This window comes from Caretta caretta, chromosome 14, assembly GCF_965140235.1.
Source record: "Caretta caretta isolate rCarCar2 chromosome 14, rCarCar1.hap1, whole genome shotgun sequence".
NCBI classification, from domain to species: Eukaryota; Metazoa; Chordata; order Testudines; family Cheloniidae; genus Caretta; species Caretta caretta.
Window position 1 is genome coordinate 43,928,199 of NC_134219.1, and position 21,969 is coordinate 43,950,167.

The 21,969-nt window shown below is 50.5% G+C and overlaps 1 protein-coding gene and 1 long non-coding RNA gene across 4 annotated transcripts; one reads left to right on the plus strand and one right to left on the minus strand.

The window, feature by feature from the left end:
- Nucleotides 1-1,066: 1,066 nt before the first annotated feature.
- On the minus strand, nucleotides 1,067-10,560 carry LOC125629778 (zinc finger protein RFP). 3 transcript variants are annotated; one of them, XM_075119517.1, is made up of 7 exons: nucleotides 10,144-10,560; nucleotides 8,502-8,597; nucleotides 7,303-7,533; nucleotides 6,963-6,985; nucleotides 6,119-6,234; nucleotides 3,668-3,712; nucleotides 1,067-2,306 (listed from the first exon to the last, which is right to left on the minus strand). In XM_075119517.1, the coding sequence occupies exons 1-7, from the start codon at nucleotides 10,558-10,560 to the stop codon at nucleotides 1,966-1,968; spliced, it is 1,269 nt and encodes a 422-aa protein (XP_074975618.1). In that variant the 3' UTR covers nucleotides 1,067-1,965. The 3 variants fall into 3 exon arrangements, with proteins under 3 accessions (XP_074975618.1, XP_074975617.1, XP_074975619.1); XM_075119516.1 differs by having other exon boundaries at nucleotides 8,445-8,597; XM_075119518.1 differs by lacking the exon at nucleotides 8,502-8,597.
- LOC142069133 (uncharacterized) lies at nucleotides 10,497-13,174 on the plus strand. Its single transcript, XR_012664970.1, has 2 exons — nucleotides 10,497-10,585; nucleotides 12,605-13,174. It is a non-coding gene; the product is annotated as an uncharacterized LOC142069133 (long non-coding RNA).
- Nucleotides 13,175-21,969: the final 8,795 nt, after the last annotated feature.

Here is a 21,969-nt window from a genome sequence, read left to right on the forward strand (position 1 = left end):
TGAAGTTTCCAGTGTAGCCATTTCCCCAGATGGCTCCCTGCCGAGTGAGCTGGGTTTTGTGAATCTTATTGTCAGGTGCCTGTGATGCCCATGCATGGTACAGGGAGTTTAGGCCCCTAACTCAGCTTTGCAGAATTGCAGTCTATGATTTTCTCATTGCCTACAAATTAAGCATGAAGTGATGTTCAGCATTGCAACCCCAAGTCATGGATTGCCCCCTGTGCAACCAGTCTCCTCTCCGCAGAGCACAGCTGAGCAATTCCTGATTGACACGGGTGTGGACAGGAGAGAGACAGAGCACAGGCTGGAGAGTGACACATCCCAGTAAAAACCAGACTCTCCTCCTAGAGGCGCGATATTCCCTCTGGGGGGGACACAACCAACTCAGGCAGCAAATCCCACGGCTCTGCCCCCGACAACTGCAGCTGGGACAGGAAAGTGGAACAAAGAAGAAGAATTGTTTGTCATGTTTTATTTACAGTAATTACTAACGGTGGTAAGTAAAGGGAGCTGAGAAGGACCCTTAATAACCACAGCATGGCAAGCAGATCCCCAGCTACTGAGAACAGTTTTCTTAATAAGAAAAGCTTTCACGAAAGCTCATGCTCAAATAAATTGGTTAGTCTCTAAGGTGCCACAAGTACTCCTTTTCTTTTTGCGAATACAGACTAACACGGCTGTTCCTCTGAAACCTGTCAGTTTTCTTAATGGCACTAAAATAGCACCAATGGCCAGGAATTAATACAGGGAATTAATGAGTTACAGTCTCACTTTCAGTCAGATGTCATAAATCTCTCTGTTTCCTTCCCTTCCATACTTTCCTTTTCTGTTCATTTTTCTAACCCACCCTTCTGATCCCTCTTTATTTTCCTGTGTTTCTCCCACTCTCCTCCCATCCCTGTTACAGATCAGCCCCCATGGCTGCTCCATTCCACCCCCCTCCACCCTCAATTTTATCCCTTCCCCTCTTGCTGCCCCCAGGCTGGTTCCCCTGTCAGGGATAGGTTTCAGAGTAGCAGCCATGTTAGTCTGTATTCGCAAAAAGAAAAGGAGGACTTGTGGCACCTTAGAGACTAACGAATTTATTTAAGCATAAGCTTTCGTGAGCTACAGCTCACTTCATCGGATGCATAAAATGGAAAATACAGTGAGGAGGTTTTTATACACACAGACCATGAAAAAATGGGTGTTTATCACTTCAAAATGTTTTCTGTCCCCTCACCCCACTCTCCTGCTGGTAAGAGCTTATCTACAGTGATCACTCTCGTTACAATGTGTATGATAATCAAGGTGGGCCATTTCCAGCACAAATCCAGGGTTTAACAAGAACGTCTGAGGAAGGGGGGGGGGGGAGGAATAAACAAGGGGAAATAGGTTACTTTGTATAATGACTCAACCACTCCCAGTCTCTATTCAAGCCTAAATTAATTGTATCCAATTTGCAAGTTAATTCTAATTCAGCAGTCTCTCCTTGGAGTCTGTTCATGAAGCTTTTTTGTTGAAGAATACTCACTTTCAGGTCAGAAATTGAGTGACCAGAGAGATTGAAGTGTTCTCCAACTGGTTTTTGAATGTTATAATTCTTGACGTCTGATTTGTGTCCATTTATTCTTTTACGTAGAGACTGTCCAGTTTGACAAATGTCCATGGCAGAGAGGCATTGCTGGCACATGATGGCATATATCACATTGATAGATGTGCAGGTGAACGAGCCTCTGACAGTGTGGCTGATGTTATTAGGCCCTGTGATGGTGTCCCCTGAATAAATATGTGGGCACAGTTGGCAACGGGCTTTGTTGCAAGGATAGGATCCTGGGTTAGTGGTTCTGTTGTGTGGTGTGTGGTTGCTGGTGAGTATTTGCTTCAGGTTGGGGGCTGTCTGTAGGCAAGGACTGGCCTGTCTCCCAAGATTTGTGAGAGTGATGGGTCGTCCTTCAGGATAGGTTGTAGATCCTTGATGATGCGCTAGAGAGGTTTTAGTTGGGAGCTGAAGGTGATGACTCGTGGTGTTCTGTTATTTTCTTTGTTGGGCCTGTCCTGTAGTAGGTGGCTTCTGGGCACTCTCCTGGCTTTGTCACTCTGTACCCAGAAGTCACCTACTACGGGGGGCTGCAGGCAAGGTTCCTCCACCTCCCAGCAATGTCTCCACACGGTGAATCCCTCACAGCCCAGCACACAGGGCTCAGTGTCAAATCTCTCAGGGTTGTTGGGCAGTCGCTGTCGTGTGTCTCCCCATCTCACACCTTTCCCATCCTCATACAGGACTAGTTGGGGATGAGCCGTGTCTGGATCCAGAGTCACATTCGCTGGGGAGAGAGAATCAGAGCGTTAGGGGCAGAGCTCGGCCCTGGGGGAGGCCGGGGCCGTTTCTCTCACTCTCCCCAGCAGCCCTGTTCTGGCTGGGACAGGCCTGGATTGCAGGGAGCTGCCTCTGTCCTGGGCACCTGAGACTGAGCAGAGATGTCACTGCACTTCCTCAGTCTCTGTAAGGAGACCCACTTCATTAATTTCCCATTTGCTTGCATAAGCATCAGCTCCCAGCTACCCCTGTTCATTCTGCTCCATTCCCAGTAGGAGAGACACACCAGGAAAGGATTTAGTGGGGAGGGAGCAGAGGAAGCAGGTACAGTTTTGAAGCCCAGAGGAAATCTCCCTCCTCTAATGCAGTCTCCATTCCCAGGGCTGGGGAACAGAGAGGAAGGTGCAGCATTGGGGAAGAGCTGATTAACACCAGAGAGTAGGAGGTGGCATTCAGTGAGGTAGCCCCATCCCCAGTCCAGAGAGAAGGGAGGAGCTGGCAGCATCAGAGGGAGAGCATCTCCCCAATCCAGGAAGCAGGGAGCAGCTCCAATGGGAGAGCCGAGCCCTTCCCAGAGGAAAGGCAGGATGTGGGAGAAGAGCAATGGGGAGACCCCCTGCACCGCGGTAAAGCAGAGGGATGTGTCAGTCCTCAGGGCATTGAGCTCTGTTCGGGTGCTGCTCAGGGAGAGTGTTTCTGTTCATTAGCATGGGCATGAACTCAGCACTCAGGTTGGTGTCAGGATTATTTGTGTGATGTCAGCTTGGGATCTCCCCAGTGTTCCGGCACCTTGGCAGAAGTTGGGGAGGGGGGGTACTGGTTCCCACCACCTGTGGCCCTGCCCTCTCCCTGGCCCTGCCCCACTCTTCATCTTCCCGCCTAGGTCCTACCCCTGGCCAGGCTGGGAGCCTTGGCCACTCTGGAGAGCCCCTGACCCTCCACCTTCCCATGTCCCCACTCTCCGGCGTGCACCACCCAGGGCAGGGGGAGGGTCCGGGGGGAAGAGGAGCAGGGGTGGGGCCACTGAGAGGGAGAAGCACCAGGAAGAAGCTGCACTACACAGGGCGCAGTTGATCAGCCGCCCCTCCATGAAGTACAGCCAACGCTGCGATGCGCCACGCCTGCCCAAGGCTTGCAGTGTGGGGGGCCAACAGGGCCCCTGCCCCCAAACTATGCCCATGTTGAAAGAGGGTGAGCTTGGCCCTCTGGCCCCCCATGTTCCAGTGCCCCTGGATCTCCTCACTGTGAATAGGTTATTTTTAGGGCTGTGTGTGTTGATTTGGTTGCTAACTTTCGTTACAATCTCATGAAGATGTTTTGACTGGAATTTTCTCCTAATGTAAAGACAATCTCCAGCTGCAAACTCACCCTGTCTGTGTGCTCCTAGGGATTCCAGTGCAGACGGCAGAGTGTCTGGCGGGGAAAAGGAGAAAAGAGACGAGATTTCAGACTTTCGTATTTCTAACAGCGTCCCCACTCTGAACGCATAAAACGGTGTTTTCATCATGACAGAGAAACAGATCGAGAGGCCCAGAGACAAACTCAGGCATTTCATAGAAACTAACTGAAACCTTCTATTTCCTCTCTCATTCAACCATCTCCCAGCAACGGAACCAACGTCCTTTCAGCCTCACAACCATCCCAGGACACACAATCTGTAAGAGAGATTTACTTTTCCCCTCCTCATCCCCTCCCACCCTTCAAACTCCAGTTGGTTTGTCTCATTCACTCACTGCCTTTCCTCATAACCTAGACCCAGATCATACAGAGACTTTGGCTGAAAAGTAACTTTAGCCACTTTGGTCCCTTTGGCCAGGGTCAGGCAGCATCATGTTGTGCGACGTACACTTGACAAAATTACCGGAGTGGGTGGCGGACAGTGGCGGGGGGTTATGTCATTCAGTCATCATTCAACCAGTAAAATAACGCACAATTTTCCACACTGAAAACCCCATAACCTAGCTCGTTAATAAATAATGACCAATAATAATAGTAATAAATTCAACTCAGGTGAGTGTTTTTGAATAACCCTCACTGCCGCAGTCAATATTTTTTTTGTGGGATGGCAGCATTGAAATAAATATTTCTCCTAAAACCATATTTCAGTGCATTGTTGTCACTAGTCTTTCATTTTTCTTGTTTAAATAATATGTCTGATGGGAGGATGAGTGTCTCTGTGTGTGTGTGTCCCACCTCTACACCGCTTACCCCATGTCTCTCCCCTGTCTGCATCCCTTACATGGGAGATCCCCCATCATGTCACAGGATGTGGGAAGCAGAGGAGGGGGGTCTCTCAGTGGAGCAGGGTTTCCCATCACCTCACTGTGACTAGAGCACCCCTCTCCAGGCAGGGGTGATCCCAGGGTCGATGGGAACCTCCTCTGTCTCCTGACCAGGACAAAGGGACAAGCTCTGGCTGTGGGCGGGGGTCTGTTGTGAGCAGAGGCCAGAGTGGAACAAATTCTTTGGTGGGGGGACTCACCTCTGGTGGCTCCCAGAAGTGGCTTCCCACTGTCCCTCATCCCTGCTGCTCCTGGGAAGCTAGGCTGAGGGGGTCTGTGCAGGTGGGGGAGGAGTACCAATGAGGGGCTAGTGCTGGCTGTGGGGAGCTGTGCAATATGGAGGTGGCCCTGAAGGGCTGGAGTCAGGCTGAGGGGGGCTGTGCAGTAGGGGGCGGCACTGAAGGGCTGGAGAGAGCTCAGCTGAGGGGGGCTGTGCAGTAGTGTCGCACTGAGGGGCTGGAACCAGGCTGAGGGGGGCTGTGCAGTGGGGTGAGGCACTGAGGGGCTGGAGCTAGGCTGAGGGGGGCTGTGCATCCAGCCACAGAGAAGTTAGCAAAGTCCAATACCCCCTGTGTGGAGACAAGGGGGAAAGTGGCGTGTGCATAATCAGTGGTAATAAACCAATCAGAGAAGAGAACAAGAACATGAAAATAACTTGAACAAAAGAAGCCCTGCCAATGATGTGTTCATGCATATGTAGTGTGTGACCTATAAAAGGTACTTAATATTCATACCACTCAAAGGTGATTGGAAAAGAACTAGTAAATATGCAATTTGGAGGTGTCTAATATTCCAGACATTGTAAGGGGTAATTAGAGCTTCCTAGGAGAAATTCCCCCGTGATCCACCTATGCCCCAGGAGAAGGGAACTGACCAGCACTTCTTTCTATATGCGATGGCTAGTAACAAATATCCCAATGGCTGGTGATGGGGCACGAGTCGGGGAGTGCTCTGAGTTAGAGAGAAATCTTTCCCAGGTGCCTGGCTGTTGGGTCTTCTGAAATGCTCAGTCTCCAACTGACTACCATATTTGGGATAGGGAAGGAATTTTCCACCAAATCAAATTGCCAGAGACTCTGGGGTTTATTTTTTCTTCCTCTGTCATATGGGGCACGTATCATTTACCGATGTTAAACTAGAAGAAAGGTGGATTCTCTGTAACTTGAAGTCTTTAAATCATTATATGAGGGCTTCAGTAATTCAGCCAGAGTTTACGGGTAAATTGCAGGAGTGGGTGGGGAGGTTCTGTGGCCTGCAATGTACAGGAAGTCAGAGTAGATGGATCATGATGGTCCCTTCTGACCTTAAAGTCGATGAGTCATTTCTTACTTTGTAACTGTCATTGAAAAGCATGTTTCTGGTGCAAACAAAGGTTTGAATTAATCAACCTGAGTGTCTTGGACCCAAATGTCTGGCCATCTCACCCAACAATTAAATAGAAGCATCATCTAAGTGTGAACCAATTGACCAGCACCATTCTCTTCCCACAGTCTCAGAGGCTCTTCCCAATTTCCATTCCTAAATCCCTTCTGGGTACCTTTGAACTTCCTCAGAGTCTCCATTAGCACAATAGTTTTCTGGGAGAAATCGCTGACTTCCTCTTCCAGTTCAGGAGAAATCTCCTCTGGCTGCTGGAACTTCCCCTTCTCACACCTGGAGAGAAACAATTTCACGTGATTATATTTCATTGTGTGACTCATGATAAGTTCTGGCTAGCGAGTCGCTGCTCTAATGGGCCTGGAGTTCGAATTCCTCGACTTCTCCCAGCCTCAGAGCAGGTGCAACACAGCCCATGGCCGTACAACCTTCCCTTCTGAGGACTCCTTAATATTCTTCAGCTCTGGTCTGGTGAGCTCAGCTCTGGGGACAAAAGGGGAATTGAGTCTCCATGGCCAATTCACTCCTTAGCCTCCATGCTCTGAGGGACAGGAGGTTCCGATGTAAAGTGCTGTAGAAATCTGTCCACTAGAAACTAAACTGAGACACCAACTGCCCCCTCCCCAGCTCATTCCACACAGGTCTCCAAACTGTCCTCAGGCCGGGAAAGACTCAGATGGGAAAGACTCTTGACCACTGCTGCCTTGGGCTGAATGGTAACCAGGGCCCCAGTAGTGACAGGCCCATATTCCATCCCCACAATCCTGAGGCAGCCACTCCCCCAGGGATGTGACATCTCGAGGAAACACTTGAGGTCAGTCTTTCCCACTGAATGGACAATTCCAGACTCTTCTGTACCAGGGTGAGAACCTCAGGATGAAGTTTATCTGAGAGATTTGTATCCAAAATCCCACACATGTTGCTGTGGAGATGTGGTGCAAACGTCATCTCCATGCTCTTCCCCAGCATTGCCAAGTATGTGTGGGAGTGAGAGAGCCACGTACCTACTCAAGGTGCTTCTGACATCCTAGAGGGGAGAGAGAGGAGAGAGAGATTAAAAAAAATCACAGTACCACCTCACACTCACTTGGGATTCCAGGAAAGGGGTTTTGCAAATACAGGGAAAATCAGCCCTGCCCTGGCCCCGGGGCCATGGTTTCACTGAGCTAATGGGGCTTTTCCAGCTCTAATATCAATGTGTCTGTGAGTCTGCAAAGAACAATAGTCATTCACATTTCGGCAATGCACACATTGAGTTACACTGAGATCTCTGACTGCTGGACCCCGGAGCCCGTACTTCTTGTCCCTGTGTCGGGATTTGGGATGTTTCTAGCTCAGTCTCACCTGCAGGAATTCACTTGCTGGTTTCTGACACTTCCCCTCCATCTCACTGATCAGCTCACTGAGACGGGAAATCCCCTCTGAGAGTTTGGAGATATTTTCATTCTGTATCTTCACAATCTCCTTGTCCAGCTTTTCCAGCTGGGCCAGCAGGAGTCGCTCTTGTTCTTCCAGGAACTGCCGCAGTTGTTGAAATTCAGACACAATCTTCTGCCTCTCGGTTTCTGTCTGTTTCTAGAAGAAATAAGGAAAGGGCTGGTCAGGAACACGGATGGAGCCTGATGACCTTTCATACACTCTTACAAGAGAGAGTTTCTTTACAATCTCTAACACATCTGTGGAGAGACCAAGCCATGAGCCATCAGGCCTAGTGCTCAGAGCTGGAGTCAAAGTCAGGATCTCACCAAGGGTTGGGGCTACAGTCGAGCTCAGAAGTCATGCCAAAGGCTGAGCCAGAATCAGTGTCTGGAGTCACACGGGGGATCAGGACTGGAGTCGGAGTCAGGCAGCCACGCAAAGTGTCAAGCCAAAGTCAGACAGCAGTACTGCAGGTCAAACCTGAGCCAGGAACAACACCAGGGCCAAGCCAGCGTCAGGGTCCAGTCCAGCAGCAGATCGGGAGTTCACTCAGTTGTTTGGACAACTTCCCGTGACTCCCGCTGGCGTAATTCATGCAGCCGAACGTCTGCTCCAATCAGGAGCTTCGTAGGCAGATCCGCTGGTGGGCCAGAGTTCCACTAGCCCCTCCCCCGCTGGCTCTGGAGAGCGGTCGGGTTGTAATGAGAGTCTCTGTGGACTGAGGTTCCAAACCCACCATTCTTCACATCCTGACACTTGACTCGACACTGTGATCACAAAGGAGAGGATTTTCTTACAGCTTCGCATTTGGGCCCAATCTCTCTGCAAGGGCTGTCTCCATGTCTACTGGGATATAGTCTGTGCGGTTTGGGAGAAATTTTGTGAAAGCCACAAGGGGTAGTAATTAACTCATTAATTAAATGCATCTTAGATCCTGCAGAAGACGCTGTTGTCCTTCTCCAGGGAGAGAACATTTGTGATATGCGCACGCCCACGCACACACACACACACACACAGAGTGTCCCATGATCCTGGAGAAACACACACAAGGCCACAGAGAAATCTACCAATAAACATCCCTCCCAGCTCCATGTCCCAGCAGGTGAAGAACAACAGGCACCGACCAGATACTCCCGGCTTCTCTCCTCTCCAGCCACTTTCAATCCCAGCAGCTTTTCGCTCTCTTCCCTCAAAGTCTTCAAATGGGCTTGTATTTTTTCCTGACAAACAGAAATGATTTGGTGGGTTTATTTTCAGGGTTGTAGGGGGTGGATGAGGTGTTTTCCCACCCAGAATTCTACATAACACTCAGTCTTCCTAGATTAACTAGCTGGGTACGGCAATACCTTCTGCTGGCCCAGCTCCTGTTGGCAAAAAAGTTACACACAACTCAGCTCTGGGGAACACACTCTTTCCCAGGCCTGAAGAAGGGCTCTGTGTAAGCTTGAAAGCTTCTCGTTCACCACAGAAGCTGCCATGAGCAGATATTACTTCACCTACCTTGTCTTTTTAATAGCCCAGGACCAACACAGTCACACAATAGTGTGTACAACAGTGGGTCTTTCTAGAGGTAGGACATCAGAGACACCAAGGAAATGAAACCTGATTTATGGAAATTGGGCGGGTTTTGTTTGAAGTTATTACATCCACTTTCTCCATTGAGTCGAACCAGTGAAAAACTGGTGTCCTATGGTGGTGAATCTATAAAGCTGTTTTTTGAGAAGATTTAATAAACAGTGATACCAATCCCAGAAGCCACCGGGGGCAGCCATATAGGCTGGGATGCTCAAAGGAGTCCAACTCCATTGACTTTCAGCCCTGTACCCCATTAGATGTGTTGATTTGTGTTAGGAACAGCTGGGGTTTGCCCTAGTGCTGTCCTAGCCCCTTCCCCTGGCAATGGCCTCTGGGTAGCTACCCCAAAGTCCCTAGTAAAGACCCCAGAAGCAGTGGATTCTGGCAGATTTCAAAGGGCTGCCTGGTGGGACGAACGGAACCACGTTGGCTGGTCCTTGCCCATGAACACACGAGAACAGGTCAGACTGGCACTGGTCTGCACGGCCCAGGGGTAAGTTTTGCTGAAGATAAGTCTGATCCCAGTGGCATATGGCATGGACCTGCGCTGACTGGAGCCCTTGTGGGTGTGGACTGAAGGTGCTCAGGGTCCCACACCGTGTTCAGCCCAGTGATCTCCTCTAGTGCAGGCCGACAGCATCTGAGTTTAACCCTCATGGAGCAGGACAGGAGTTCAGAATCCCAGTGGGAAACCTCCTCTCCTTGCCACGCCTAGGACCTGTATCGAGGAGTCTTTTCCTCCTACTCTTTGCACTTCATCACTACTCAGTGCAGCTGAAAGGGGCAGAGTAGCAAGTGGTTAGAGCACTGAACTGGGCCTTGGAAAACCAGGTTTTTATATCCAGCTCTGCCACTGATCTGCTGAGTGACCTTGGACAAGTCACTTCCCCTCACTGTGCCTCAGTTTCCCCTCCGACCCTGTCTTGTCCAGTTAGACTGTAAATGGCTCGGGGCAGGGATTGGCCCTCACTTGGTTTTGTGCAATGCCCCCACAATCGAGGTCAGATCTCATCTGAGGTCTCTAGGGGATGCAAATAACAATAAACACAGTAATACCAGCCACAGCTTGTAACTCCCCCAATCAGCTTTCATGCAATGAAGGCTACACACAGCTGAATGACAGGGTTACACCATTAACCTGTAATTAACATCCAAAGTTATTACCCATTAGATTGGGTAGCAACTCCCTACCTTGTACTCCTGGGCAGCTTCCTGTATGGGAACCACCATGTGAGTGCGGTGAGCCCGGGACTCTCTGCAGATCACACAGATGGGGGTTTGATCCTCTTCACAGAACAGTTTCAGAGCCTCCTGGTGTTCCCCACACACCCCGCCCGCTCCTGCTCCCTTTGCTGCCTGGAAACTCAGCTGCTTGGCGATTTCTACGACATTTGCCATCTGCCTGTTGGGCCTGAGGTTTCTCTGTTGCACAGTTTCTCTGCACTGAGGGCAGGAGGCGGCTGTGTCGGGTCCCTCCCAGCATTGGGCGATGCAGGCGCGGCAGAAATTGTGCCCACACTCCAGAGTGACAGGGTCTGTGAAATACTCCAGACAGACGGGACATGTCGCTTCCTCCTGGAGACGTTCCACCGGGCTCGCTGCAGCCATGGCTCCCTCCGGGCAGTGGGACAGGGTAAGTTTCAGTTTCCTGAGTTCACACTGTGCCCCGCCTGCAGCAACAAGCAGGGGGGGGAAGGTTGGTTCCTTGCCTGAAAGTGCCTGGTGCTGTTTGCTGAGCAGGAAGAACCCGATCAATTTAAACCCTGGAGGCTTTGGTGAAAAATGTATCAGTTCTGGGGGGATCAGACAATATTTTGGTCAGACCAGAACTATTCAATGACACTAGACACTGAGATTCAAAAAGTTGAAGCTTTAGAACTGTTAAAATTGTCTGTGAGGAGCTAAATCTCCTCCCTCCCGCAGCAGCTCCCCCAGGGCAATGAGCCAGAGCCTCCCCCACCACCACAGGGACGGAGGCTGAGAGTCCATCTGCTGGCGGCTCAGGGGCCTGTGGAATGTGCTGGGATCTCAGCCTGGGTCCTAGGGGGCAGGTGACCCTGTCACACAACCACGCCCAGCAAGGCCTGCTCCCATTTTCTCCCAGTTTGTCCGTCCCGGCAGAGAGACCAGGGACTGCAGGGAGACCAAGCTCCTGTCCCCCAGGTGAGGGCTGGGGCCCAATGGCCGAGGGCAGCCGGTGTGAGGGGAGCTCGCACTAGGGGCCTGCAGGGTACGTGGTGTGGGATAAACACAGACCTCTCAGGCCACTTGCCCATTGCGACTGCAGCAGGGGATGTGGGGACAGACGGAGGAGGCCTGGAGCAGTCTGGGAAGCCGCCATCGGGGACACGGCGAGACACACAGGCATTGTATAGATGGGGAAACTGAGGCAGGGAGTGGGCTGGTTCAATGGCCTCCCTATTCAGTGGCTATAGGGGCCAATGCAGACCTTAGGAGCAGCTAGGCAAGTCCTGAGCTCCAGCCAGAGCTGCATCCCTGGTTTAATGGTCCTAAGGGGTTTTGCCAGGGTGCAGAGTACAAGAGATGCAGCTTCACCCTGGCCACACCCCTCTGTCCCTTTCCACCCCTTCCTCCTCCAGCCTGTCCATGCCCCAACCTCCCTCCCTCCCGCCCCTCCCAGGAGCACTCCCTGTGCCTGCAGCTGCTGGGGAGGAGACACAAACAGCCATGCTTGCCGGCACAGGAGCCAGAGCACGATGGGCTGGGTCCAAATCGCAAGAATGTCTTTTGATTTAGGGTCCAAATTTGGGGACTGAGCTAAGTGCTGAGGGGCTGGTTCTCCAAGGGGCTGGGCACCGGCAGCACCCACTGACTCCAGCTGCAGCTGCGAATGCGGGTGGAACATGTGCTCTGAAGTCCTGTGTTTCGAGGAGATAAACCCAGACACCCCAAAATCAGGCCACTGCTGTAAATTTTGGCCTCATGGACTTGTCCATTAACAGCAGGACGTGGGCTAAGTCTCATTGTAAGTCGCTGTTTATACTTGGTCACTGCTCAGTCCCATGATTGGAAGCAGCAGAGGGGCTGACCCCAGGGGTGCTCCGGAGCTCAAACACCCACGGAAAAAATACAGGGGGAGCTCAGCACCCACCAGCCCTAGCTGTTCTGTGGGGCTGCCAATGAGCTGTTTGATGGCTGGGGGAGGTGCCTGGGGGAGGGTGGAGAGCAGCGAGCTGCAGATTGGCTGCGGCTTTGGTGGAGGGGTTGGAGCCGGGGTGGGAAGAGGCAGCCAGAGGGCAAGGCCTTAGGGGAGGAGGCGGAGTGGGTCAGAAGAGGCGGAGCTAGGGCAGGGCCTCAGGGGAGGGGCATGGTGGGGGCATGGCCTCAGGGCAGAGCGGGGGTAGAGCACCCCCAGGGAAAAATACAAGTCAGCATCTATGCTCCCACTGCCTGCCGGGGGTGGGGGGCATTACTTGAACCAGAGTCCCCCACTGCTCAGGAGAGTGCGCTAACCACTCAGCCAGTGTTTTGCAAACTGGAGGGTCCTGACCAAAAAGGGGATTGCAAGGCTTTTGTAGGGGGGGTCATGAGATCACAAAAAATTATATGATAACCACTGGTACGAGTGGAACATGGAGGTCATCGATTCTGTGATTTTATTTGACCTCTGTGACTTCATCTCTGCACACAGGGCTTCATCTTCAACCCCACAACGTGGCTCCGGCTGTCAGTCCCACATGGCGGGCCTCAGGCTTCAGCTGCTTTGCATATCCAGGATTGGAAGGGCTGCAGGAACAGCAAGTGATGGGGGAATTTCCCACTGAACTGAAGGCACATTCTCAGGAAAGTTTCCAATGATATGATCTATCCTATGGATGCAAGTGTCTATCAGTTATCCCTGGAGTCTGTCCATGTCCCTGCCCTGCTCTGCTCTCTCCCTGGTCGTATGTTACAGGCAGAGACAGAAGCTGAAAGGCAGAAACTTGTGTCTTACTTTCAGCAACTGCACCATGTCCTGGAGGAACAAGAGTGACTCCTACTGGCCCAGCTGGAAGAGCTGGATCCAGAGACTGCAGAAAGAATTGAAAAACAAAGCAAATTTTGCAGGAAATACCCTGTGCCTGTGAGCTGCTCATGAACGCGCGTGTGTGTGTATGATCACAAACTGGAGAACTTGGAGGACGCTGATGTGGCTAGTAAGTCGGTGAAACTAGCCGAATAACATTTCTGTTTTGATGTAGGAATAAAAAGACTGAATATTGTTCCCTTTTGAGCCATCTTTATATTACGTAAGTATGTGTCCGTAAAAGCGTTTGGTTGTCCGTAATTTTTTTTCTATACTGTCCATAAAAATTATTTTCAGCACTTGGCAACCCTGGTCCCAGACACTCTCTGAGAGTAACCGTCCGGTGAGTGAGACGTTGAAGCAAAACGCTCCACTCTGGGCTTTTCTCTATCAGTGAACACAAATGGTAGTAGAAGCCATGCACTTTTAGAGAAGCTGTTTTACCAGGGAGACGTATCTTGGGAACCCTTCGTCAACTGGCCTCCAATTTGGCCCCCAGCCTGACCCTGCTCCTCCGCAGGGCACACCAAATGTCCAGGCAAACCAAGGGACTTTGTTGATCTCAGTGCACTTACAATAGTCAAGTTTTAAAGAGAAAGCTGGTCTCATCCATAACTCTAGTCATCGCGGTGGTGCACTACAATAAGGAAGGTGATGTGACAGGATCCCCACATCCTCCTCCAGCCATGGGCTGTGCAACTAAGCAGGTGTCTACCTCTGTTCAGGGAGGCCTTAGCACTTGCCCCTCTCACTGGTATCTCCCATTGGCTAGCTTAGGTGGCTTCCCCACTACAGTGCTGGCTTTTCTGGATCACAGTCTAAGGGTGAGTTTACACTACATCTCTGGGAGAGGCAGTTGTTAGATCGACAGAGGAATTCTTCCCTTGACCTATCTACGTCTACGTCCAGGGGTTAGATCCGTCTGACTACGTCACACAGGGTGTGAAAGTTTCCACAGCGCTGAGCACAGTATCAAGGCCAACCTAAGTTGTAGGTAAAGACCAGGCCTCTGGAAGAATAAGGGTATGTCTACGCTACAGTCGCTACTGTAGCAGAGCTACAGCTGTGTCGCTGAAGTGCCGTAGTGTAGATGCATCCTGCATTGACGGAAGTGGTTTTTCCATTACTGTAGTTAATCCCCCTTTCTGAGAGGCCGTAGCCAGGTGACTGCCAGAATTCCATTGTCTGCACCAGGGGTTAGGTCCATCTCGCTGTGGCACTCAGAGCACAATGTTTCACAGCTCTGGGTGACTTCACTAGGTTGATCTAAAAAGAAAAGGAGGACTTGTGCCACCTTAGGGACTAACCAATTTATTTGAGCATAAGCTTTCATGAGCTACAGCTCACTTCATCGGATGCATTCAGTGGAAAATACAGTGGGGAGATTTATATACACAGAGATCATGAAAAAATGGGTGTTACCATACACACTGTAAGGAGTGTAATGGTCTGTAATCGAATGACCAGAGAGATTGAAGTGTTCTCCGACTGGTTTATGAATGTTATAATTCTTGTCATCTGATTTGTGTCCATTTATTCTTTTACATAGAGACTGTCCAGTTTGACCAATGTACATGGCAGAGGGGCATTGCTGGCACATGATGGCATATATCACATTGGTAGATATGCAGGTGAACGAGCCTCTGATAGTGTGACTGATGTGATTAGGCCCTATGATGGTGTCCCCTGAATAGATATGTGGACACAGTTGCCAACGGGCTTTGTTGCAAAGATAGGTTCCTGGGTTAGTGGTTCTGTTGTGTGGTGTGTGGTTGCTGGTGAGTATTTGCTTCAGGTTGCGGGGCTGTCTGTAAGCAAGGACTTGCCTGTCTCCCAAGATTTGTGAGAGTGATGGGTCGTCCTTCAGGATAGGTTGTAGATCCTTGATGATGCGTTGGAGAGGTTTTAGTTGGGGGCTGAAGGTGACGGCTAGTGGCGTTCTGTTATTTTCTTTGTTGGGCCTGTCCTGTAGTAGGTGACTTCTGGGTACTCTTCTGGCTCTGTCAGTCTGTTTCTTCACTTCAGCAGGTGGGTATTGTAGTTGTAAGAATGCTTGATAGAGATCTTGTAGGTGTTTGTCTCTGTCTGAGGGGTTGGAGCAAATGTGGTTATATCGTAGAGCTTGGCTGTACACAATGGATCCTGTGGTGTGATCTGGGTGAAAGCTGGAGGCATGTAGGTAGGAATAGCGGTCAGTAGGTTTCCAGTGTAGGGTGGTGTTTATGTGACCATCGCTAATTAGCACCATAGTGTCAAGGAAGTGGATCTCTTGTGTGGACTGGTCCAGGCTGAGGTTGGTGGTGGGATGCAAATTGTTAAAATCATGGTGGAATTCCTCAAGGGCTTCTTTTCCATGGGTCCAGATGATGAAGATGTCATCAATATAGCGCAAGTAGAGTAGGGGCATGAGGGGACGAGAGCTGAGGAAGCGTTGTTCTAAGTCAGCCATAAAAATGTTGGCATACTGTGGGGCCATGGGGATACCCATAGCAGTGCCGCTGATTTGAAGGTATACATTGTCCCCAAATGTGAAATAGTTGTGGGTGAGGACAAAGTCACAAAGTTCAGCCACCAGGTTAGCCGTGACATTATCGGGGATACTGTTCCTGACGGTTGATCTAAGTGTTGTGTAGAGCAGGCCTAATTGGGGTTTCCCTGGAGCTAGCAGGAAACACAGAGGCTGAGGGATTGCTTTGTATGTGTGCTGTAGAAAGTCAAAAGAAGCAGTCGTGAGTGTGAATCTGGCAGAAAACAGAGAGAGGGCTTGCTTCAGGGACAGGGAGCCCTGGAAAGGCAGACGTGCATTTCCGAGTTAGGAAACTGCTGGCTGCTGTTTGTTTCTATCCTGTTCAGGGCACAGGAATTTGTGGACATTGTTTGTTAATTATAAAGATTGCTCCAAAGAAATACCTGACTCCTATATTCAATTTCTCCTGCCAATGGAAGAACCTAGCAGGTCCCAAACGCTGGCTACCCGGGTCAGAGTCTAGATCTGTGGCGGCAAATGCGTTGGTGGGAAACATTTGCGGGGAGCTCCAGCAGCAAAGAGCCTGTGCAGAGGGGGAGATTGCTGCTCATTGTGGACATGAGCATGTCCAGCTCTGTGTGCTGAGCAGTCTCCGTTGTCCCTGCTCTCCAAGCTGACATGCCTCTCCCCAGGGTCAGACAAAACCCAAACATGGGTCCCTGGCTCGTATTTCCCCCCAGCAGAACCAGCCCACACAGTGCTGATGAGTTCAGTATTGATCCAAGGAGAATGACTGGAAGAGACTGCGGCAGCTGGAATGGGGCAGGGGCAGGGCTGGATGAACACAGGGGCTTTAGGGTCTGCAGCCCAGGGCCACAGACTAAGGGACCCCCTGCAAAAAGATCTCCGGGCAGCCAAAAGTCCAGATCTTTTGTGGGGCCCCCTTAGCCCTGGGCCCCGGGCTGTAGCCACTAAAGCCCTTGCATTCTGGCCCCTGCCTGGGGAGGCAGGGCCGGTTCTGCACGCTGCGTGGGGGCGTTGCCTGTAGGCAAGCGCAGGGCAGTGAGTGGAGCCACCTGGCCCCCACCTCCCAAGGCTGCAGCCAGGGATGTCTGGGTTGTGCTGGCAGCTTCAGAGTCAATCAGGGAGGAGCAGCGAGGGGCCAGGGCAGGCAAGGTGCCTGCCAGTTCTGCTGTGCCACCAAACAGGACCTGCTCTAGACAAGCGCCCCGCACTCCAACCTCTGCCCCAGCCCTAGCCCTGAGCCCCCTCCCACACCCTAACTCCCTCCCAGACCACTGCAAGCATGGAGCCCGTACAGCTGTACACTGCTGTTGTGAGCATTGCAAACACCTCACACATTATCCTGCAGCATGTGCAGAGCCGAGCCAGGAGCCACCGGCGTGAGGAAGAATGTGAGGAGGCCACGCACACAGACGTGCTGGAAGCCATGTGTAATGATGCTGGCTTTGGTGGGACACAACTGAGTGTATTAATTCAGGGCAAATTGCTTAGAGCAGGGCAGTTATAGCCGAAGGCTGGGTTTTTTTTTGCACACCAAGGCAAAACAAACCAGCCAAACAGAGAAGACTTTGGTTTTACCTCACTGGCTAACCACAAGTCATACAAGGCGCAATTCCCTTAGACACTCCCGTTTCCAAGAATCACCACCAGTGCCACTCGTTATGGGGAGGAATGGTTATGAAAAGGAATAGCCCAGTAAAAGAAAAAAGGTTCTCTCGATCCCAAAGGACCAATCCCCAGACCCAGGAACATATACCAGTCAGATCTTACCCACAAATCATGCTGTTGCCAATGCTTTAGAATCTAAAATCTAAAGGTTTGTTCATAAAAGGAAAAAGATATAGATGAGAGCTAGAATTGGTTAAATGGAATCATTTACACACAGTGATGGCAAAGTTCTTGGTTCAGGCTTCTACAGTTGTAGAATAAACTGCAGGTTCAAATCAGGTCTCTGGAGTGCATCCACAGCTGGGATGAGTCATTCAGTCCTTTGTTCAGAGCTTCAGTTTGTAACAAAGTCCCTCCAGAGCTCAGAAGCAGGACTGAAGACAAGATGGAGGAGATGCAGAAGCCTTTTATAGGCTCTTGCCATGTGGAAGGACATCCCTCCATTCCTACTGTGGAAATCACAGCAGCAAGATGGAGTCTGGAGTCACATGGGCAAGCCACATGTCCATGCATGACTCAGTTCTTTACAGGCCGATGCCATTGTTTACATGTTAGTTTGACTGTTCCCAGGAAAGCTCAGATGTGGATTGGTGTCTCCCAAAGTCCATTGTCAGTTAAGTTTCAGAGTAACAGCATTGTTAGTCTGTATTCGCAAAAAGAAAAGGAGTACTTGTGGCACCTTAGAGACTAACCAATTTATCTGAGCATGAGCTTTCATGAGCTACAGCTCACTTCATCGGATGCACTTCATCCGATGAAGTGAGCTGTAGCTCACGAAAGCTCATGCTCAAATAAATTGGTTAGTCTCTCAGGTGCCACAAGTACTCCTTTTCTTTTTGTCAGTTAAGTGTTTCTTGACTGGGCACTTATTGAGAATAGTCCTTTCTCAAGAAGCTGACCAAATGCTTTACTGAGGCTACTTAGAATCAAAACACACTGAGATGCAAGTACATAGCCAATATTCATGACTTCAACAACAAAAATGATACACACATACAGACAGCATAATCATAATCAGCAAATCATAACCTCTTTATAGACACCTCACACGACAACCTTTGTACAATATTTGCTGCAAATCTATAACAGTGGTTGCAACAATGATCTATATGATCCTAGTTTATGTCAATAGCTTCACACCATGGAATGTAGCAATTGCCATATGCTGGCAGCATTTGGGCATGTTGACACAGTGGAATGCCGATTCTGGTCCTGGGAAACAAGCACAGACTGGTGGGACCACATAGTTATGCAGGTATGGGATGATGACCAGTGGATTCAAAACTTTCACATGCGTAAGGTCACTTTCATGGAACTTTGCAAATTGCTTTCACCCACCCTGAAGTGCAGCAATACCAAAATGAGACCTGCTTTGATGGTAAAGAAGAGAGTGGCGATAGCCCTTTGGAAGCTTGCAACAACAGAAAGTCAGGACTCAATTCGGAGTGGGTAAATCTACCATGGGGGCTGCTGTGATCCAAGTAGCCAGGGTAATCAATACCCTTCTGCTAAGAAGGGTAGTGACTCTGGGAAACGTGCAGGACATAGTGGATGGCTTTGATGCAGTGGGGTTCGCTAACTGTGGTGGGACGATAGACGGAATGCATATCCCTGTCTTGGCACCAGACCACCTTGCCAAAGAGTCCATAAACCACAAGGGGTACTTCTCAATGGTGTTGCAGGCAGTGCTGGATCACAAGGGCCATTTCACCAACATCAACGTGGGATGGTCGGGAAAGGTGCATGACACGCGCATCTTTAGGAGCTCCTGTCTCTTGGGAAAGCTGGAAGACGGAACTTTCTTCCCAGACTGGAAAATTATCATTGGTGACGTTGACATGCCAAGAGTTATCCTTAGAGGCCCAGCCTACCCCTTGCTCCGATGGCTCATGAAGCCATACACAGGCAGCCTGGACAGCACTACGGAGCAGTTCAACTATAGGCTGAGCAAGTGCAGAATGGTGGTAGAATGTGCCTTTGGACGTTTAAAAGCTTGCTGGCGCTGTTTGCTGACTAGGTTAGACCTCAGCACAACCAACAGTCTCATTGTTATTGCTACTTGCTGTGTGGTCCATAATATCTGTGAGAGTAAGGGGGAGACGTTTATGGCGGGGTGGGAGGTTGAGGCAAATAGCCTGATGTCCGATTTTGAGCAGCCAGACACCAGGGCGGTTAGAAGAGCACAGCCGGGCGTGCTGCGCATCAGAGAGGCTTTGAAAACTAGTTTCATGACTGGCCAGGCTACGGTGTGACAGTTGTGTGTGTTTCTCCTTGATGCAAACTCGCCCCCTTTGTTGATTTTAATTCCCTGTAAGCCAACCACCCTCCCCACTTCAAAATAAAGTAACTATTGTTTTGTAACCATGCATTCTTTCTTTATTAATTAAAAAAAGTGAGATAACGGACAAGGTAGCCCGGGTGGGGTGGGGTGGGGTGGAGGAGGAGGGAAGGACAAGGTCACATTGCTTATTGTAGCCACACGAAAATCAAAACTGTTTGAATGACAGCGTTCTGTTGCTTGGGCCATCCTCTGGAGTTGAGTGGCTGGGTGCCCGGAGTCTCCCCCCCGCCCACATTCTTGGGCGTCTGGGTGAGGAGGATATGGAACTTGGGGAGGATGGCATGCCATTTTACAATGTATTTAGCGGGAGTCTGTGCTCTTGTTGGCTTTCCTGCATCTCCAACAGATGCTTCCTCATGTCCGTTTGCTTTCCCAAAAGATACTTTATCATGTCTGTTTGCTCCTCCATTAGTCTCAGCATCACGTCCTGCCTCTGCTCTTCGTGGTCACTTAATGCTTTCCTGGCCTCTGCCACTGAATGCCTCCATGCATTAAGCTGTGCCCTATCAGTGCGGGAGGACTGCATGAGCTCGGAAAACATGTCATCGCGAGTGGGATTTTTTTGCCTTCTAATCTGCGACAACCTCAGGGATGGACATGATAGGGGGAGCCTAGAAACATCTGCACCTGGGGGGAGATAAAATGGGAGTGTAAAATTTAAGATGATACATTTCTGAGAACAAAAGGGAGACTCTTTCACAGTGAATCAAGCAATTCACAGCAGACAGCACATGTGCTTTAGGTACTAGGTCACATTTTGCCTTTTATATTGAGTACCTGCCGGTATGGTGACACATCACAAACAGCTGGGCAACAGAATTTGGTTTCCAGACGGCCATGGTAAGCCTTTTGGTACGCGGGGTTGGCTTCTTACGCCTTCATCACATGTGGGAATGGTTTCAAACTCCAGCGCCCTCCTTTTCCAGAGCAAGAAATGGGTTGGGTTTCACATTTAAAAGGAGGGGCTGCGGTTTTTGGGTGGATGTGCAGTATACACCTTCCCGCACCCCACCGCGTGGCTATTCTCCGGGATGATCCCTTTTAGCCAAGTGCAAACAGCCCAGCATGAATGGGGTCCTTTTACTGTTCCCTTACAAAAATTCCCCTGTTTCAACCAGGTGACCAGGAATGATATCACTCTCTTGAGGCTAACACAGAAAGATATTGAATGAATGTTGCTTGAATGCGACCAAAACCCAGGACCATTTGCTGCCATGCTTTGTGCTGCCTATTGTGACGCCTATTTGTGATAAAAAAAAGGGGGTGGGGGGGTGAGAAAACCTGTATTTGTGCTGGAAATGGCCCACCTTGATTTTAATACACATTGTGAGGAGAGTGGTCACTTTGGATAAGCTACTACCAGCAGGAGAGTGAGTTTGTGGGGGGGGAGGGGGGGAGGAGGGTGAGAAAACCTGGATTTGTGCTGGAAATGGCCCAACTTGATGATCACTTTAGATAAGCTATTACCAGCAGGAGAGTGGGGTGGGAGGAGGTATTGTTTCATGGTCTCTGTGTATATAATGTCTTCTGCAGTTTCCACAGTATGCATCCGATGAAGTGAGCTGTAGCTCACGAAAGCTCATGCTCAAATAAATTGGTTAGTCTCTAAGGTGCCACAAGTCCTCCTTTTCTTATTGTTACCCTTGTGTAAGGCAAACTGGCTACATGGTTGTAAACTTCCTTCTAGCCAGCCTTGCTGCTTCTGGGCACCCAGATGCTGTCAGCTCTGGTGGATGGACTCAGGCAGAGGCTCTCACTGATGCTGGGGTTTTATTTTGTTTTTTTTTTTTGCTGGTGAACATATTGCCTGCGAATTGCAGTCATTAGTCAGACACATGTGACCTGCAGTGATTTTTGGCCAACAGAAGTGGCCTCCCGGAGCTGTGAGGGGGAGGCTGGAGGGATGGATCCTTCAGCCTCTGTCACTTGCAGCCGACTGTGCTCATGAGCATCCCCAGACTGCTTAGCGGACGCTCTCCAATAACAATACCCAGAGGCGCCGTCTTTCTAATTTCCCTGGGGGTGCTTGACCCCTGCTCTGCCCCCACCCCACCCCTTCCCCCAAGGCCTCACTCCCTCCCCACCTCTTCCCAGGCCTGCTCTGCCCCACCTCTTCCCGCCCCCCTGACATGCAGAAATCCTCTGCCTGGCTGCCTCGAACTCTGCAGGCGCCTGACCTCGCTCAGCACCAACACGTCTACGGGAACATTTCCCAGGGCTCCTAAATTTCTCTGCTCCTGAGTTTGAGCACTCCTGCCTCACCCTAGGCGTCCAGACACCTGCCCCCTGGGTAAACCCCAGAAGGATCCTCAAACCAGAAGGCAGGCAATGGAAAGCCTACCTTGTCGGTGGGGCCCAATCCGGTAGGAGTGTGCTGAGCACCCCTTCTGCATGGGGTCCCCGACAAAATCCAGGGGAGGTGCCGACAGAGGCTCCTTTGTAACTTTGAGCCCAGTGGTTAGGGCACTCACCTGGCACATGGGAGACTCA

What these genes read in the sequence shown, in the direction of transcription:
- LOC125629778 (XM_075119516.1), bottom strand. Translation starts at nt 10,560, where the DNA reads ATGGCTGCAGCGAGCCCGGTGGAACGTCTCCAGGAGGAAGCGACATGT. An exon ending in CAGCAAGTGAATTCCTGCAG is followed by an intron (nt 6,986 to 7,302) that starts GTGAGACTGAGC and finishes TCTCCCCTCTAG; the next exon opens with GATGTCAGAAGCACCTTGAG. An exon ending in GACTCTGAGGAAGTTCAAAG is followed by an intron (nt 3,713 to 6,118) that starts GTACCCAGAAGG and finishes TTTCCCCGCCAG; the next exon opens with ACACTCTGCCGTCTGCACTG.